This window comes from Gadus morhua, chromosome 15 (genome assembly GCF_902167405.1).
Source record: "Gadus morhua chromosome 15, gadMor3.0, whole genome shotgun sequence".
NCBI classification, from domain to species: Eukaryota; Metazoa; Chordata; class Actinopteri; order Gadiformes; family Gadidae; genus Gadus; species Gadus morhua.
The window spans coordinates 809,764-827,061 of NC_044062.1; the positions used below are offsets into that span (position 1 = coordinate 809,764).

The 17,298-nt window shown below is 46.4% G+C and overlaps 3 protein-coding genes across 5 annotated transcripts in view; 1 reads left to right on the forward strand and 2 right to left on the reverse strand.

Moving 5' to 3' along the window:
* Positions 1 to 3,405, reverse strand: part of abcc2 (ATP binding cassette subfamily C member 2) — a 33,459-nt gene extending 30,054 nt beyond the window's left edge. The window contains exons 1-4 of the mRNA XM_030378444.1: positions 2,767 to 3,405; positions 907 to 1,080; positions 535 to 672; positions 86 to 226 (exon numbers count right to left, since the gene is read on the reverse strand). Coding sequence (XP_030234304.1) covers positions 86 to 226; positions 535 to 672; positions 907 to 1,080; positions 2,767 to 2,811 — 498 coding nt within the window. The 5' untranslated portion in view covers positions 2,812 to 3,405. The remainder of the gene's footprint in view (positions 1 to 85; positions 227 to 534; positions 673 to 906; positions 1,081 to 2,766) is intronic.
* A 1,534-nt stretch (positions 3,406 to 4,939) lies between these two features.
* cutc (cutC copper transporter homolog (E. coli)) lies at positions 4,940 to 13,339 on the reverse strand. Of its 3 annotated transcripts, XM_030378465.1 has the most exons (10): positions 13,114 to 13,339; positions 12,799 to 12,862; positions 11,483 to 11,567; positions 10,859 to 10,918; positions 10,322 to 10,531; positions 8,217 to 8,252; positions 5,941 to 6,074; positions 5,769 to 5,796; positions 5,390 to 5,495; positions 4,940 to 5,206 (listed from the first exon to the last, which is right to left on the reverse strand). In XM_030378465.1, the coding sequence occupies exons 3-10, from the start codon at positions 11,550 to 11,552 to the stop codon at positions 5,095 to 5,097; spliced, it is 756 nt and encodes a 251-aa protein (XP_030234325.1). In that variant the 5' UTR covers positions 11,553 to 11,567; positions 12,799 to 12,862; positions 13,114 to 13,339; the 3' UTR covers positions 4,940 to 5,094. The 3 variants fall into 3 exon arrangements, with proteins under 3 accessions (XP_030234325.1, XP_030234326.1, XP_030234324.1); XM_030378466.1 differs by lacking the exon at positions 12,799 to 12,862 and having other exon boundaries at positions 11,483 to 11,565; XM_030378464.1 differs by lacking the exon at positions 13,114 to 13,339 and having other exon boundaries at positions 11,483 to 11,565; positions 12,799 to 12,864.
* cox15 (cytochrome c oxidase assembly homolog 15 (yeast)) lies at positions 12,518 to 17,286 on the forward strand. The gene is made up of 9 exons (XM_030378461.1): positions 12,518 to 12,877; positions 13,226 to 13,413; positions 13,544 to 13,666; positions 13,791 to 13,977; positions 14,348 to 14,515; positions 15,011 to 15,092; positions 15,205 to 15,359; positions 15,463 to 15,576; positions 16,181 to 17,286. Exons 1-9 carry the CDS (start codon positions 12,809 to 12,811, stop codon positions 16,310 to 16,312), a joined length of 1,218 nt encoding a protein of 405 aa, XP_030234321.1. The 5' UTR covers positions 12,518 to 12,808; the 3' UTR covers positions 16,313 to 17,286.
* Positions 17,287 to 17,298: the final 12 nt, after the last annotated feature.

Sequence of the window (17,298 nt, forward strand, 5' to 3'; positions counted from 1 at the left end):
ACGGCTGCTGCGTTTGACCCCCTGCCACGACACACACACACACACACACACACACACACACACACACACACATTCCTGTACACACCAGTCGGAGCGCCGCTCGCAGGATCGTCTGGAAGGGGAAGACGTCACAGCACACCAGGAGCAACCAGAACAGGAAGAGGGTGGAGGAGTCCACGGCCCCTTCCCTTCGCCGCACTCCCTCCTGGTACAGCACCACCAACATCTGCACAGAAAGCAGGAACTCTCAGCTCCATGACGCCTAAGCTCTGGGAGCTCAATGTTACAGAAGCAATGTAGAAGGAGAACTGAAACTCTGCCTATGGTCCATTAACGGGAGGATGGCTGTTAACACGTGAGCTAACAGGACAACGTTCCTGTAACAATAGAGGAAACTAAATTCCCCTATGGTTCTCGTCCATTGAAGGGAACGTCATGATGTTAGCTTCTTAAGGTGTTAGCTTAGCGAAGTGATCAAGAAGCGATGGGGGATAGAAACCGCCACGCGGTCTAAGTGTTTGGTTGTTGTTGTACCCATGAGATGGCGTAGATAATGGGGTTGACATAGAACACCAATGCATGGCTCCCAGCTCCACTCGATGCACCGTAGTCCTCTCCTAGTGTCAGGGCCAGGCCAGCGATGGCGATAATGAACAACAGGCCCGCCACCAGCTGAGGAGAGCAGACACAACCAGTGAGGCCCTCTTAGTATGGAGCTCAAACCATGAAGAATGGAAACATTAATTCATCAAACACAATTCATTTTGAATGAATAATACAATTTGACCTTAACTTGTATATGGGTTTAGATTGAGCCAATACAATTTTATTAAACTATAACCCAATTAATCAGTTTGAATAATATCTTTGAGCGTCGTCTGCACTGCTCCTACAGATGCGACCGACCTGCTTGCTGAGGTACAGTCTGGAGACTTGGGAGGGCTTCCCGCGGCCCCTGAACAGAGCGGTCAGGTGCCAGGGCCCGCAGAGCCAGAGGAAGCCCAGGGGCAGCCACACCAGCACAGTCTGCTCCAGGCACACGGGCAGGTCGGGCTCCGCCGTGTCCAGAAAGGACGCGTTCTGAGAAACACATCATAGGAGGATTCAGACAGCCTTATAGAGAACGCTCATGCTAGTGTAGCTATATGTAGCAGACAGTATATATTATATAAACAGTATATACAAATACAACTGTCTAAAGGTCAATGGGAGAATAAAGCAGCTATATAGAATAAAGCGCTACACTCTAAATTAAAATATCGGGGAGGGACAGTTGGGATCAACAATGAAAAAGAAACTCAACGTCAAATCATTGAAGATCGTTAGATTCCCCTCAGAGATGAATAAAGCAACCATCTTTCTATCCATCGATTGATAATCTGTTATCATCGTCCACTGATCCATCCCACAACAGAAGTTGTCCGAAAAACATCTGCAGGACACACACGTCTTCTTTGTACATGTAGTCCAAGGCATGTCGGGTCAACAGGAAGGACCCCAGAACGGTGCTCAGATCATTGAGGCTGTGGCCCGTTGGGCAGATAGACTATCCAGCAGACAGCAGGGGTCCCAGGATGTCCCCCCCCCCCCCCCCGCGGCCTCATGTGGGCCAGCCTTTGTGTCGGCCCATGCTCTTCAAGATGGAGGATGTGAGGGGGAAGCCTTCACCTTGCCGGAGCGTATCTTTTTACTGGCCAAGCTTTTGTTTGTATGCATAACCCTGCACCCAGTGGGGCTGCATCTCGGTTAGGAGCAGGCTGATTCATCTTGTTTCCCTGGCAACGCTCCAATATATCATCCATTGGTTGGTGGCAGGAGTAAACTTTGTACGCGGTAAGGGTGGCACCCAGTCATTATGAACCCCGGGGGTCTTAGTCCACGGATGTTCCTGAGGGCGCTGCTGGGGAGAGCTGTGGGGCTTACAATGAGACTCTGGTATGTAGTCTGCGTTGTGGTCCTCACGTGGTCATCCTGAAGGTTGTCCTCCATCTTCCTGCTGTTCACGTCTCTCCTCTGTCCCCTCGATGTCTTTTGTACCCTCTCAGCTCCTCCATAGGCACTCAAAGAGATCACTTCTCTTTCCTCTTCGTTTTCATGTCGTGCCCAATTCATTCATCAACATAAATGGCACTACCTTTAAAGTGAGTAGGCCAAAAGATACTACAATAAAACGATTGACATACAATTATAAACATTAACGTCGTTCAAAATTGCTGAGTCACACTCTTTCGTATGCCAACGATTAATGTTTGTTAACAAGAGAAGGTAAAAACACTGAAATAGCAATATGAGTAGTTTGCTGTAGCCTATATTTACTATTTTTTTTATGTTTAATGTGGCAACTCATTGACTCTGCTGTATTTAAATTGTCAAAATCTGACCTTTACACACACACAAACACGCACACGCACACACACGCACACACACGCACACACACGCACACACACCGCTTCCGTTCAGCTAAGAAACCTCAGATCTGATGTTTCCGTTATAAACAGAAGGCACCTCTGATTTACCTTAGAATGGAGAAATGTTATCTTGAAAACTACAAGCAGTAAATTAAAGGCCTATGTTTTCGTTCATATCGGAATGTTTGCGGTTGTTGGTGGACATTCAATCGAAGCACAACGAACATTGTGGTGAGTGAACAAAGTGTTAAAAGTTTCTAAAAAAATATCCGATCTGATAGATTCACATTTGAATGTTTCACTTTACAGCAAACAATTTAAAATAACTGTCATTCTCCACCCTCCTGGTTACACTCACCCAGAAGGTCGAGCCGCAGTATTCGTCCAGAGCCGCGGCAGGCATAGCTGCCTGGAGATGAGCGCCGACGCCGCTCAGATGACCAGACAATAACCCCACCAACACATGTGTCGGTGTCGGGACACTAGCTTTAGGGGCGCCCGCACGCCAGCGGCAATTTCCACGGCTCCAGGGACGGCAGTGTTTGTGAGTGTGTGACCGCGAAGGACTTTCAGTTATGAAACGTCTAAAAACAGAGCTGACAGTTAAACCTCTTCATTCACACACACAGGATAAGACTAGCACACCCAGTGGTGCTGTATCTCGCGTTAGGAGCCGGCTGGTTAATGTTTAGCCCGAGACTTGCAATGCGTCCTTAAAAGACCGTCCCCAAGGATGGATTTTGACCATTACAAACAATTAGTCACTGCGCTGTAAACAAAAGCAATCACTGCCAAGTCGTCTATTCTAGAACGCTGGCACACTACATAACTGTGGACTGCCTAAATGAGTGACACGATGAACAAGGCTCCTCCCATGCACCATAGTTTGTCCTAACTGGAGAGCTGGGTCGGAGAGCTCTCGTGTCTCAGGCAAAGCAGAGGGGAAAAAAGCATGGGGCAGAAGTGCGAGTTTGAACGTGCCGAGGGGTAGATGAAAGACTGTAGCGGGACTTGCACAACCAGACCCCTCCTCCCCCTTCCTGCCCATGTGTGTTTATGAACGCGCTCCGTAGAAGGGTTGTCGGGGGATGGGTGGGCGTGGGGTTCACGCACGCTACGTCTTTCACGTAGCATCCCTTTAATTCTCCAGGCTATACATGTGCGTGTGCTTGGCATTCCACCGGTATCAGTGCACGTGGATCTGTATATTTGTCGATGTGTCTATAAAACATGTAGTCAATTATTGTGAGCTTTTCTTTTCTTACATGAACCCAGTGCATCCAGAACATCCGTGAATACAGTTAAGGTTAAGGCTCAACCAACAAATATGTTGCTTTGATGCTTGCTCGAGAACAATGGCTCTGAGGTAGGTTGGACGCAGTTAAGAGGGGCCCTGCTGCTAGCCAAGGACATTTGGTTTACAATATGAGAGCGAAGCAGGCCTACCGTTCAATCTCTCTCTCTCTCTCTCTCTCTCTCTCTCTCTCTCTCTCTCTCTCTCTCTCTCTCTCTCTCTCTCTCTCTCTCTCTCTCTCTCTCTCTCTCTCTCTCTCTCTGTCCACCTCTCTCTATATACCTCTCTCTACATCTGTTTCCCATTCGGAACACGAAAACCTCAAGAGCTGGTTCCCCAAAACACATCTTAAAACAGAGCTCCACATATTGTTTGGTCGTCCTCTGTTTTCTCCCAGTGTTGGTGGTGATTATCTCTTATCGTGACCTGTCTGCTCATTACAGCAAACAAACAGGAAATATTAACTTTGCCTTAATTTGATTAAATATCTGTGCTTGCGGGGAGTGCCTGCTATAAATCCATAAATAGGACAGGTAAGAGGTAAAATGCCATCAGATACCCAATTAGCAATATCCATGCACTTGTGTGCGTGTGTTAAAGATAATGAAGTATGTACTACCAAACAATAAACATGGCTTCCATTCAGAGACTCTGCGTAAACAGAGTCTACAGTCCAATGCCTCTCATGTCCAAAGCCAGAGCAAAGGAAAGCAATGACTATAGCATTTAGCAAGATAGCATGATAAGAATTAGTCATTGCCTAATAAAGTTGAGCTTCAATCACCGTGGCGTGACTCTTTTGGTTACTTACCATATAGCTGGGGATAATATAACTAGGGAAAGGTTATGCAAGGCGCTTCACTCATTGGTCTTTTTCTGTATTGCTGATAGTAAACATGTGTAAAGAAATATTATGTAGGGTGCTGTACTCATTTGCAGGATGACCCTGACCATCCAAACACTATCTCTCGGTTAATCATTACATCCCTGTTGATAGCAACATCAGAATCACTCAAACATGGATGAGTTTGCAATTTTGAGTGTGTGTGTGAGACCAAGAATGGCAGCATGACATCCTCAAATATTCTAAGGCACAAGTAATTGTACATATTTTTTAAGTTTTATAAGGTATCAAATGTATGTGTATATGGCAATATAAAGAGAGTGTCAGGAGTGTGTAAAGCAAGAGAAAGAGTCCACATTCCAATAGAAATGAAGGGAAGTTCAATAAAATGCATCAATGAAAAAGGTATTCAATTTATTAAATTCTCCACAACCTTGACAGATCTCATGGAACGTTGCATTCCAAAGCACAAAAAGTACGGTTGTTATATCAACTTGAGGCGAATCCATCCCATGGTGACATCATCGGATGCCCTCCACACAGCACTGTCACATGGCATTTCTGGCGATTGCGTTGAGGTTGCGAACCTTGCTCGCATCTGCCACCTTCAGGCCATACTCGGGAGCTGAGAAAGAGGCGCCCATCGTCACGGAGCTATTCCTGTGTGGGAGAGCACAGAATCGTTCATGTTAAGTTGCAAGCCATAAAGTAGCCGGTCGTGGGTTGAGGATCTGTGGTAGCCTGTGTGCCCTGGGGTTCGATAAATGAGTTTGTTCCTTGTACTAGCTTGTGACTCAAATTCTTTTTGTGCGGCCCATCTTAATAATTTACGTTGAAACCCACCTAAACTTCATGGCGGAATCCCGACCCGATCGGGCAGAGCAGTGAAATTCCTGAGCCCTGGATCCTTCCAGAATTCTTTGGAGGTTCCTCTCTGTGATGCCACCACCTGAGTTAAAAACAAACCAAACCAAAATGTCACGTGTCGATTGTGCCAAAGTGATTATCTTTTACCTATGGCCCAAAATGGTGTATTATCAACCTCGCAAAAACATATTAAGCCTCAGGGCTTAAATATATTCATATTGGTTGATCCATCAATCAACTGTCATAGGACCAAAGCCCCCTATAGTCCCCCATACAGTCACAAGTACCTCATTTACACACAGATATATAACTCTTGTTGGATACGGTGAAAGAAGACCAACTGACTCGTACTCACCTGGCATAATGGAAATTCTGCCTTTAGCCTGTCAAAGTGAGAAGATTATGATTATGAAAACATGTAGAGAACAGAGTGTACAGAGTGATAACCTGAGCCCCTGAGCCATGGCGATATGAACGTCACGCTCCACCAGTTGGAGCGTGAGCTCCCAGTGTCCTGACCTTCATACCTGTTTAACCAGACGCTTGAGGACAGGCAGACCCTCCAGCGCCGAGCAGTCACAGCCGCTCGTCAGCAGCCGCTGGAACCCCAGAGACATCAACGTCTCCAGCGCCGCCTCGGGGTCCTGCACCATGTCAAACGCTGTGGGGGGGGGCACCTCTTCAACACACAGGGTTCACCCACCCAGGGGGGGGAGACCTCTTCAACACACGGGGTTCACCCACCCAGGGGGAGACCTCTTCAACACACGGGGTTCACCCACCCAGCCACTATGAGTACAAGCCGAGGCTGTGAGTTTTTAGAGAACTATCCGAGGATTGAAGTGGTTCTCTAATGTCTACTTGGTGTGTCTTTAGATTGTGATGAACTTCATAGGATATACATCTGATGCATCATATGAAGTCTGTTCAACTAGAAAATGCATTTCCTGCTGAAGATGCCGTGAGTGCTATTGTGTTAAAAAAATGTTTAATAAAGCTGCACAGTTTAAGACAAAAGTATTTGTTGAATAGCTTTAAATCAGGTGAAAAGATTTGAACAGGGTTCAAAAGTTTAAAGTCTTCACGGAGTCAACAATGTCAACATGTCAAATAATTGGAAACAAATGAAAAGTTGAAAAGTTAAACAAATACCTAAAGTGATAAAGATTGAGTAAAGTTGAACGTTTGAATAAAGTGTAACAACATGTGTGAAGATAAGTGTAATGTGTCCTGGTAACAGTCCAGCCTCCCTCTCATCATAACGCTCTCTTTGGTTTGGGGCAGTGATCCTGACTGGACCGCCTGCCCCTCCACCTGCCAGCTAGCCTCCACCTGCCAGCTAGCCTCCACCTGCCAGCTAGCCTCCACCTGCCAGCTAGCCTCCACCTGCCAGCTAGCAGCCCGTTCCCCTCCACCTCCACCTGCCAGCTAGCAGCCCGTTCCCCCCCACCTCCACCTGCCAGCTAGCAGCCCGTTCCCCTCCACCTGCCAGCTAGCAGCCCGTTCCCCTCCACCTCCACCTGCCAGCTAGCAGCCCGTTCCCCTCCACCTCCACCTGCCAGCTAGCAGCCTGTTCCCCCCCACCTCCACCTGCCAGCTAGCAGCCCGTTCCCCAGCACCTCCACCTGCCAGCTAGCAGCCCGTTCCCCCCCACCTCCACCTGCCAGCTAGCAGCCCGTTCCCCCCCACCTCCACCTGCCAGCTAGCAGCCCGTTCCCCAGCACCTCCACCTGCCAGCTAGCAGCCCGTTCCCCCCCACCTCCACCTGCCAGCTAGCAGCCCGTTCCCCTCCACCTGCCAGCTAGCAGCCCGTTCCCCCCCACCTCCACCTGCCAGCTAGCAGCCCGTTCCCCCCCACCTCCACCTGCCAGCTAGCAGCCCGTTCCCCCCCACCTCCACCTGCCAGCTAGCAGCCCGTTCCCCTCCACCTGCCAGCTAGCAGCCCGTTCCCCCCCACCTCCACCTGCCAGCTAGCAGCCCCTTCCCCTCCACCTGCCAGCTAGCAGCCCGTTCCCCCCCACCTCCACCTGCCAGCTAGCAGCCCGTTCCCCTCCACCTGCCAGCTAGCAGCCCGTTCCCCTCCACCTGCCAGCTAGCAGCCCGTTCCCCCCCACCTCCACCTGCCAGCTAGCAGCCCGTTCCCCTCCACCTGCCAGCTAGCAGCCCGTTCCCCTGCACCTCCACCCCACCAGGGGCACTACTCATCTTCTCGTCCGTTTCCTAACAGACTAAAGATGCTGCCATCGTGGCACCCGTTGCACCCTAACACTCCCTACAAGGAGGGATCCCCGTTTCTTCTCTCCTTCTCAAATTCCCGATAATTAGGGTCTTTCCTTGCTCTTTGGAGGGGCTTACAGGCTTAGTGTCATAAAAGGTGTCCGTGAAGCCCTTTCAGACAGTAACTGTGATCAAGGGCTAATAACATAGGCTTGACTTACTATACAACAAGAGCACCAACACAACACATCTCAGCTACCTGTTGTAGCTTTGCCGTCAATTTGAATGATCGCACGCAATTCCAATTAATGATGAATGTTTAGGGATGTGTACATATGTTTTCATGCATGTACATATATGTTCAGGATGATTGCTATTATGCTAAAACTAGTTATATCTTTACATTTAAAACATATATAATATGTTTTATATTTAATATTCAATATTATAAATGTAATTTTTGGAGGAAATTACTTAACTTTATCTTTAAAACAACATGTAATATATGTCATTGCTTACAAAAGCTCTGGAACACTTTTCCACTATAATAGCAGACAAACGGCCACTATTAGAAGATTGAATTTACCTCTGTGGAAGGTGACGGGAAGAGGACGAGAAAGCGCTGTGGATTTAAAAATAAAACAATGTGTTATTTTAGTAAAGCATGCAACACTTCAACACTGTTACGCTGCAGTTTTAGGTTGCCTCCCTTTTCCCTAGCAAGGGACGTAGCAAACACTAAATCTTCAGTTACACATCGAATGCTCAGTAAATACAGTAAATACAGTAAAACCAGTAAAGAATACTTCAGTTCAGAATGAATGACACTTGCTTCTCTCACCATGACATCATACATAATGCTACCTGAGCCTGGGCATTCTAAAGATGGTATCTATAAATGTGCCAGCTGGGTAAGAGTTCAGCTCTGTCTGTTCACCGTGTCTCGAAACAGTTAATAGAATGACTATTGCCAGTTATATCAATAACATTCTCCCTACTCGATTGCCTTATCGGCTATAACCCACCTCCAGAATGGTAAACACTGTTTCTCTTGCTCAGATGTCAAGGCTGTAGCTCAACATAAGTACATAGTGGTGTAGCGTGTTGTAGTGTCTAGGTGATCCACTCCCACACTAAAGGTCCTGGGTTCGAGAGCCAATGTCCACAGCCAATCTCCGTATGCGTCGTTGAGCAAGATGTCTCACCCTATTACCTCTAGATGAATATTATGAAGGGACGGCTTTGGATACTTGTGATTTACAGCAGTCTATTTTGTTTAATCTAAGTTGCTAAACTAATGCTTTCTGAGTATTATTTCAGCCCAGGCCAATGATGTCATGAGCGGCAGCTGCTAAAGGGAAGCTATAAAGGACAAGGACTATTATAAAGGACAAGGACTATTATAAAGGACAAGGACTATTATAAAGGACAAGGACTATTATAAAGGACAAGGACTATTATAAAGGACAAGGACTATTATAAAGGACAAGGACTATTATAAAGGACAAGGACTATTATAAAGGACAAGAGCGATTAACTCGAAGGTACCGAGTAACTAAAGGAGAGGTTAACTTGAAGGTACCCAGTAACTAAAGGAGCGGTTAACTCGAAGGTACCCAGTAACTAAAGGAGGGGTTAACCAAAGGTACCCAGTAACTAAAGGAGGGGTTAACCAAAGGTACCCAGTAACTAAAGGAGGGGTTAACTTGAAGGTACCCAGTAACTAAAGGAGGGGTTAACCAAAGGTACCCAGTAACTAAAGGAGGGGTTAACCCAAAGGTACCCAGTAACTAAAGGAGGGGTTAACCCAAAGGTACCCAGTAACTAAAGGAGGGGTTAACCAAAGGTACCCAGTAACTAAAGGAGGGGTTAACCCAAAGGTACCCAGTAACTAAAGGAGGGGTTAACCCAAAGGTACCCAGTAACTAAAGGAGGGGTTAACTTGAAGGTACCCAGTAACTAAAGGAGGGGTTAACCCAAAGGTACCCAGTAACTAAAGGAGGGGTTAACCAAAGGTACCCAGTAACTAAAGGAGGGGTTAACTTGAAGGTACCCAGTAACTAAAGGAGGGGTTAACCCAAAGGTACCCAGTAACTAAAGGAGGGGTTAACCAAAGGTACCCAGTAACTAAAGGAGGGGTTAACCCAAAGGTACCCAGTAACTAAAGGAGGGGTTAACCCAAAGGTACCCAGTAACTAAAGGAGAGGTTAACCAAAGGTACCCAGTAACTAAAGGAGAGGTTAACCAAAGGTACCCAGTAACTAAAGGAGGGGTTAACCAAAGGTACCCAGTAACTAAAGGAGGGGTTAACTTGAAGGTACCCAGTAACTAAAGGAGGGGTTAACTTGAAGGTACCCAGTAACTAAAGGAGGGGTTAACTTGAAGGTACACAGTAACTAAAGGAGGGGTTAACCAAAGGTACCCAGTAACTAAAGGAGGGGTTAACCTAAAGGTACCCAGTAACTAAAGGAGGGGTTAACCAAAGGTACCCAGTAACTAAAGGAGGGGTTAACTTGAAGGTACCCAGTAACTAAAGGAGGGGTTAACTTGAAGGTACCCAGTAACTAAAGGAGGGGTTAACTTGAAGGTACCCAGTAACTAAAGGAGGGGTTAACCAAAGGTACCCAGTAACTAAAGGAGGGGTTAACCAAAGGTACCCAGTAACTAAAGGAGGGGTTAACTTGAAGGTACCCAGTAACTCCATGCAGAGCTCGGCGTCCACCCGTCCGTCCTCCGTCAGGACCCCCAGCACCAGCCCGTCCGCCCCGTTGCTCTTCATCAGCTGGATGTCCCTCCTCATCACCTCCACCTCCTGCTCCGAGTACAGGAAGTCCCCCCCTCGCGGGCGGATCATGACGTAGATCGGGACCTTGACATTCTGCTTCACCACCTGCAGGAGTCCTGAACCCGACCGCGGTGACGGGAGGTCGTGAGGCCGATTGGCCAGCAGGGGGGGTGGAACCAGACTTTTGTTATTTTGTGTGATTTTTTTTATTATCGTTTCCTTACAAATCTTCCCTAGACAGCATAACGTTCCATGTTTATGTGAATTGGTTTGGATTTCCGGTTGTGAAAGAATATTATGGGAAATGTTAATCATGTTCTATGATGAAATATTTGCAGATGCCATCTGCATCTGTGACATGGAACATATGAGAACATGGTACATCTAAAAGGACCGGTTTTCCCTCCCCAGTATTCCTTAGTTTGAGTATCTCTGTGTCTCACCCACACTGGGCGTCAGCCCGCCCTCCAGAAGGCTGGAGCACAGTTCCAGACGCCCCGCCCCTAAGAGGAAAGACAAACGGTTGGACCAGCATTGGTCTAATCCAGGGGTCACCAACACAGTGCCCGCGGGCCCCAGGGCACCCGCAAGGACCACATGAGGCACCCGCAGGCCTGTTCTAGAAACAGCACTACTCATTCTTGAACAACTCTTTCCCACCTTTTTTAAGTCATTGTTGATAATTATTGTGAGAAATCATTAACATGACTTAATTAATTAACATGTCTTTACATAGATGAGAATCATTAATTATTAATAGTAATATATAACTAAAGGCAAACTGAGCAAATTAGTCATTTCAGAAGAGTGCATAGAACTGGGTGCCCTTCATATGACTCAGTGCCCATGAAGTAGCTCTCAGGTTCAAAAAGGTTGGTGACCCCTGATCCCATGACCACAAATGGGGCAGTACTCATTGTACTCATTAGTAGTGCAATGTTATAAGATGTCTGAATTAAATGTTTATTATGCAAAGCATGTTCACAACTGACCCTGTCCGTTCATAATTATGTGTTATTACTTTTGCACCAGAGAATACACCAGACCACACAGCGTGTTCCACCAACCTCCGCGTTCAGCGTTCACCGCAGACTCAACAGAATCCACACACACCTCCATCAAGAAGCCTTCCGCCATCCTCCTGTCTGATGTGTGTGTGTGTGTGTGTGTGTGTGTGTGTGTGTGTGTGTGTGTGTGTGTGTGTGTGTGTGTGTGTGTGTGTGTGTGTGTGTGTGTGTGTGTGTGTGTGTGTGTGTGTGTGTGTGTGTGTGTGTGTAGCATTGGTGAGCATGAGGGTGTGGTGTGTGTTGGGAGGGGAGGAAACCAAAATAAAAAATTATACATATAATTGTAATATGCAATAACTGCAAGGTTAATAATGTTGATACATTTTAGAAGTGACATAGAATATGCTTTATACAGACTGAATGCATACATTTGAATTAAATTTGATTAAAACCGTAAAAGATCAAGCACAAAGCCAAGAATACTTGTTAATGTATTTAACATGAATATCTTAAAAAATATTTCATACAATGCTTTGGTCTATAGCAAATTATTACGAGTAAAATGCAGCCCCCCCTGGCCCCTGCAGTAGTCTAGTAGTAGGCTAGGTCGCCTAGACTTAGTTTAACAACAAAATGTGAAGAAATTGAATTACGCATAAATATCAGCAAGATGGAGGGTAAAAACATAATTAAAAGGAAAATTAAGGAGAAATGATGGTGGAGCAGAAGGGAAGAAACCGTAATATCACGGTTAAGATTTGGACATACAGGGCTAAATGCATCGTTGTTTATGGTTGGAAAACATGACACAGGGAGGTGTGATCATTGTGAGGAGCAGGAAACTGTAGATCATGTAATGAACATTTGTAGAAAGTATGAAGTAGAGAGACGACAAATGCAGGATAATTTGGCAGAAATTAAAGAAAGATATGAGTTAGAGAATATATTAAGGAAAATGTCAGGAGATAGATGCTATAGGCACGTATTTGGATATCTAAAAGAAACACATTTGATAAAGAAAATATGAAATCCGGGTAACTCAGGGTTACAATAGTAAATAAACATGTTTGTTTGCCAACCGCCAATAAAACCAAATAGAAGAAGAAGAAGACTTAGTTTAATCCATATTTAGAAACACACTTATGAAACTAACAGCAGTTCACACTGAAAATAGATAAAATTCAAACAATGAAAAAGGGAATAACATCTTCAAGAAATACGACCAAGCTTATTCAATTCATTACGTATTCGATCCCAGGACACCCGTGACGTCACGGTTCACAGTGGACGTGCTTCCCTGTGTTAGGAAACATGCTGTCGTAACGATTTACCTAAGCACTGCCTGGCACATCTACCTAGTGGGACCGAACCAGTACCTGCTCGAAGATGCTTTCGTTAAGGACCCTGTTGTTTTGTGGTGGTAGAAATGTCGGAAAGGGCCTGCAATCGAACAATGTGAGTAAGGTTACAGTACGCTTAGCTCGTTTAGGAAGCTAGGCTAAAACTATGTATCAAAGGTCAGCTGCTGCTGTATCGTTAGCGCGCAAGCGATTGAATCAAGTTGTTCTTTGTTTACCATGCTCCTACAAGAAGCGAATGCATTTGACATATTAGTTCAATACAAATACATGCCATTTTAACTGTGAGTTACTGTATAAGAGGATACATGCTAGCTTGTTTAGCTACCTTACCCAAGCAGTTACACTGTGCAGCAGTGGTTGTCACGTCCTTGAATGGTTTCCTGGAGTATCCAATTAACTTCCTGATTCATCCAACTAATCACCTCCCTGATTCGTATCACAGAAGAGTCCACATTTGCGGCAATGGCTGGTGAAGAGAGGGCAGAGCACCATCACAGCGGAGGTAGGGGCTCCCACGGCCCGGGCTGCATGCGCCGTCCCAAACGCAGCCTCCAATCGCATCGTTGGTCGCTGGTTGCTGGGCTGCAGCGGGTTGGTGGTCGGGGCTGTGGTCCTGGGGGGAGTCACAAGGTGAATCATTAGCTAATGACCGGGAGTGAGTCCTTACGTGTTGATGTTTATCCTTGATTCTATTTATGTATTTTAAATGTGTTCATTCATTCATTTAGTAGTGTTTTCATGTTTTTGCTTAATTGAACAGGTTGACCGAGTCGGGACTGTCCATGGTGGACTGGCATCTGGTGAGAGAAATGCGGCCCCCTCGGACCCCAGAGGAATGGGAGGCCGAGTTTGCAAAGTACCAGCAGTTTCCAGAGTTTAAAATGTAATTGTCCCCCTAATACAACCAAAGGCATTTAGGCTTACGATGATTTACATTTCACCTTTTTCCTAAATACGTTTCACACGATTTATATTATTATTTATTAGTTTGTGAATTTAATTTTCAGAATGAACCACAACATGACCCTACCGGAGTTCAAGTTCATCTTCTACATGGAGTGGGGCCACCGCATGTGGGGTCGTCTGGTCGGGCTGGCCTACATCCTGCCCACCGTGTACTTCTGGAAGAAGGGCTACTTCACCCGCTCTCTGAAGGGGCGCGTGGTCGGCCTGTGTGGCTTCGTCTTCTTCCAGGTAAACGGGGACCAGCCACTCTAGGGTAGTTGGTGTGACCAGCGTGTGCTCTACAGTGTTTCTTTAATTGAATTAATTTTAAAACAGAACTTGAAATGGGATGTGAGGCGAATTGCAATATATTGTCACCGTGTAACTTTAAATATTAACTTGGATATCGAACAGGCGCTCTTATCCAAAGCGCCTTACAGTGATGTCATTAATCGATAGTAAAGGGTGAGGCTTCCTGCTCAAGGTTGTCATCAGGTTGACGTGTGTGTGTGTGTGTGTGTGTGTGTGTGTGTGTGTGTGTGTGTGTGTGTGTGTGTGTGTGTGTGTGTGTGTGTGTGTGTGTGTGTGTGTGTGTGTGTGTGTGTGTGTGTGTCCAAAGGGCCTGCTGGGCTGGTACATGGTGAAGAGTGGCCTGGAGGAGAAGCCCGAGTCCCACGACGTGCCGCGGGTCAGCCAGTACCGGCTGTCGGCTCACCTGGGCTCTGCCCTGCTGCTGTACTGCGCCAGTCTGTGGACCGGCCTCCAACTGGTGCTGCCCGTCAACAAGGTACGCTCAGAACCAACCAGGTTAGAGTGATGATCTGCCCGTCAACAAGGTACGCTCAGGACCAACCAGGTTAGAGGGATGACCGTGAAGCTAGAGCCCCTGGCCTAGTGGTCTGAGGAGGAACGCCTCCAGAGGGCAGGGTACCGTGGCTGTTTAATAGTCAGTGTCTGCTTTGTTCAAGGGACTTCTTCTTATTTTAATAAGTCAGTCTCAAAGCGCTTGAGCGGCCCAGATGCAAACTACATTTCAAGGCATAGCCGTTCCTAGCCTGTCTAGACAGACAGACAGACAGTAAAGATCCATAACCTTCAGAAGGGATTCATGAATGAGGTCCGCTAAATGATATAGACCGGAATGTGAAATTGGTGTAAACAATAAATGACTTGAATATTAACAAGTTAAAATGAAACGGTAATGGGTTTGTCTGAAATGTCTGTGTTTTGGTTTTCCAATCCCTCCTCTCTTCCTGATTGTTTTCCATCGATCTCCCTTCAGCTGGCGGACACGGCCCGCCTCACTCAGCTGAGGCGCTTTGCCAAAGGCACTGGGGGTCTGGTCTTCCTCACCGCTCTGTCTGGTAAGGAACCTCCCTCTTCTTCACATGCACAAAGCAACCCCTTTCATACGCTCGTATCCATCTGTGAGGCATCTTTTAAACACTGATGAATGTTCTTGAACACGTGTCTTAGGGGCGTTTGTGGCGGGGCTAGACGCTGGCCTGGTGTACAACTCCTTCCCCAAGATGGGCGAGCGATGGATCCCAGACGACCTGCTGGCCTTCTCCCCCACGCTCAGGAACCTCTTTGAGAACCCCACCACTGTACAGTTTGACCACAGGATCCTGGTACGGGCCGAGCCTATTCCTCCATCTTTGACCAGGATCTGGTCGTAACCTTTACTGCTACGAAGGCTTCTTAAGGCGGTCGTGTTTCTGCTCTTGTCCCCAGGCCGTCTCCTCTCTGACCGCCATCACTGGTCTGTACGTGTATTCCAGACGGGTGGCACTGCCCAGGAGGGCAAGGGTCGCCATCAGCCTCCTCACCGCCATGGCCTACAGCCAGGTAGTACATTACAGCATTTAGCAGAAGCTTTTATCCAAAGCAAATTTGTCAGAATAATAGTGTGTAAGGGTAAGCGAAGCGTGCCTTTCATTTGGTAAGTCAGATGTAGAGGTCTGTATAACAGAATGGACCCTCCCAGTAACCACTGACTGTCTCTTTAGGTCAGAGGTCTGTATAACAGAATGGACCCTCCCAGTAACCACTGACTGTCTCTTTAGGTCAGATGTAGAGGTCTGTATAACAGAATGGACCCTCCCAGTAACCACTGACTGTCTCTTTAGGTCAGATGTAGAGGTCTGTATAACAGAATGGACCTCCCAGTAACCACTGACTGTTGTCTCTTTAGGTCAGATGTAGAGGTCTGTATAACAGAATGGACCCTCCCAGTAACCACTGACTGTTGTCTCTTTAGGTCAGATGTAGAGGTCTGTATAACAGAATGGACCCTCCCAGTAACCACTGACTGTCTCTTTAGGTCAGATGTAGAGGTCTGTATAACAGAATGGACCCTCCCAGTAACCACTGACTGTCTCTTTAGGTCAGATGTAGGGGTCTGTATAACAGAATGGACCCTCCCAGTAACCACTGACTGTTGTCTCTCTAGGTGGCCCTCGGTATCGGCACGCTGCTGCTGTACGTCCCAACGCCCCTGGCAGCGACCCACCAGTCCGGCTCAGTGGTCCTCCTCTCGTTGGCCATCTGGGTCCTGGCAGAACTCCGCAAGGTGGCCAAGTAGAATGCCTGCCTCTTCTACGGACCCCTTGGGGATCTTCCGGCCTCACCCTTGGTCCTCTCAGAGTCCCGGTGGTCATCTCGGTCACTGTCGAAGACGAATGGACTCGTTCTCTACCGAGGGAAATCGCAGGAGCAATGGCTGACGGAAAGTAGATATGGATTTTTGCGGTGAAGTCTTCTTTATGGCCCCATAGCATCACAATTGATCGTTCAACCGCAAGGTCCGATATGGTCTGTGAGGGTGTTTCCTGACTGAAGAAATTGTTTTGGAAAACACACATCTTGTGGGACTTGGGGTGTCTTGATTTACTGGGTGTTACAGAGCTTTTATGCAAAAACAATATACGACTATTAACCATATTTATAAACAGCGTTAGACCACTGTGTGTGTTAGAGTTGTTATCTTGTTGGTGCCTGATGCAAAAGACGGTGATTTCTCTCTTACCTGTTGCCTTTTCGACGATTTATTTCACTGAAAGATACAAATCACAACCCAACACATAATTCATGAAAAAATCTATTCTGTCTGTAACCAACATCCTAGGATACGATTAGGAATATATATGGATGAACAAATCCTAAACATACACTTGAATGCGACGCTTATGTGTTATATTATCTAAACATGACATTGTGCTTCTTAAAATATTCTCAAACATTTTGTATTTTGATACCATATATTCAAGTTAACTGGACCAATCGCAAACACTAGAGGTATCCTTGGTCTGGTTATGCACTGCTTAGTTTGTAGTTTGTCTTTATAAATCCAGTTAAAGCAAATATATTTGGAAGTGGCGAGAGGAAATCTCATGGAAATATGTTATACTTTGTATTAAGTTATTGTCTTCAAGCTTTTGATAAATACAGCAATGTAATAAATGAACTGAATCATTACCTTTACTTTTCTGTCATCCAGAAGTGTGACAGTGTTGAATAAAGGAGAGGCCATGATGGTTGATGGTATTAACGCTTCAATTCAAACGTCAA

Coding starts and splice junctions, on each gene's coding strand:
- cox15 (XM_030378461.1), top strand. CDS start 12,809: ATGCTTTCGTTAAGGACCCTGTTGTTTTGTGGTGGTAGAAATGTCGGA. Junction 13,978..14,347: donor GTGGCTTCGTCTTCTTCCAG/GTAAACGGGGAC, acceptor GTGTGTCCAAAG/GGCCTGCTGGGCTGGTACAT. Junction 15,577..16,180: donor CCGCCATGGCCTACAGCCAG/GTAGTACATTAC, acceptor TTGTCTCTCTAG/GTGGCCCTCGGTATCGGCAC.
- cutc (XM_030378466.1), bottom strand. CDS start 11,552: ATGGCGGAAGGCTTCTTGATGGAGGTGTGTGTGGATTCTGTTGAGTCT. Junction 10,919..11,482: donor GGTGAACGCTGAACGCGGAG/GTTGGTGGAACA, acceptor CTTTCCTCTTAG/GGGCGGGGCGTCTGGAACTG. Junction 8,253..10,321: donor GCTCTGCATGGAGTTACTGG/GTACCTTCAAGT, acceptor TTAAATCCACAG/CGCTTTCTCGTCCTCTTCCC.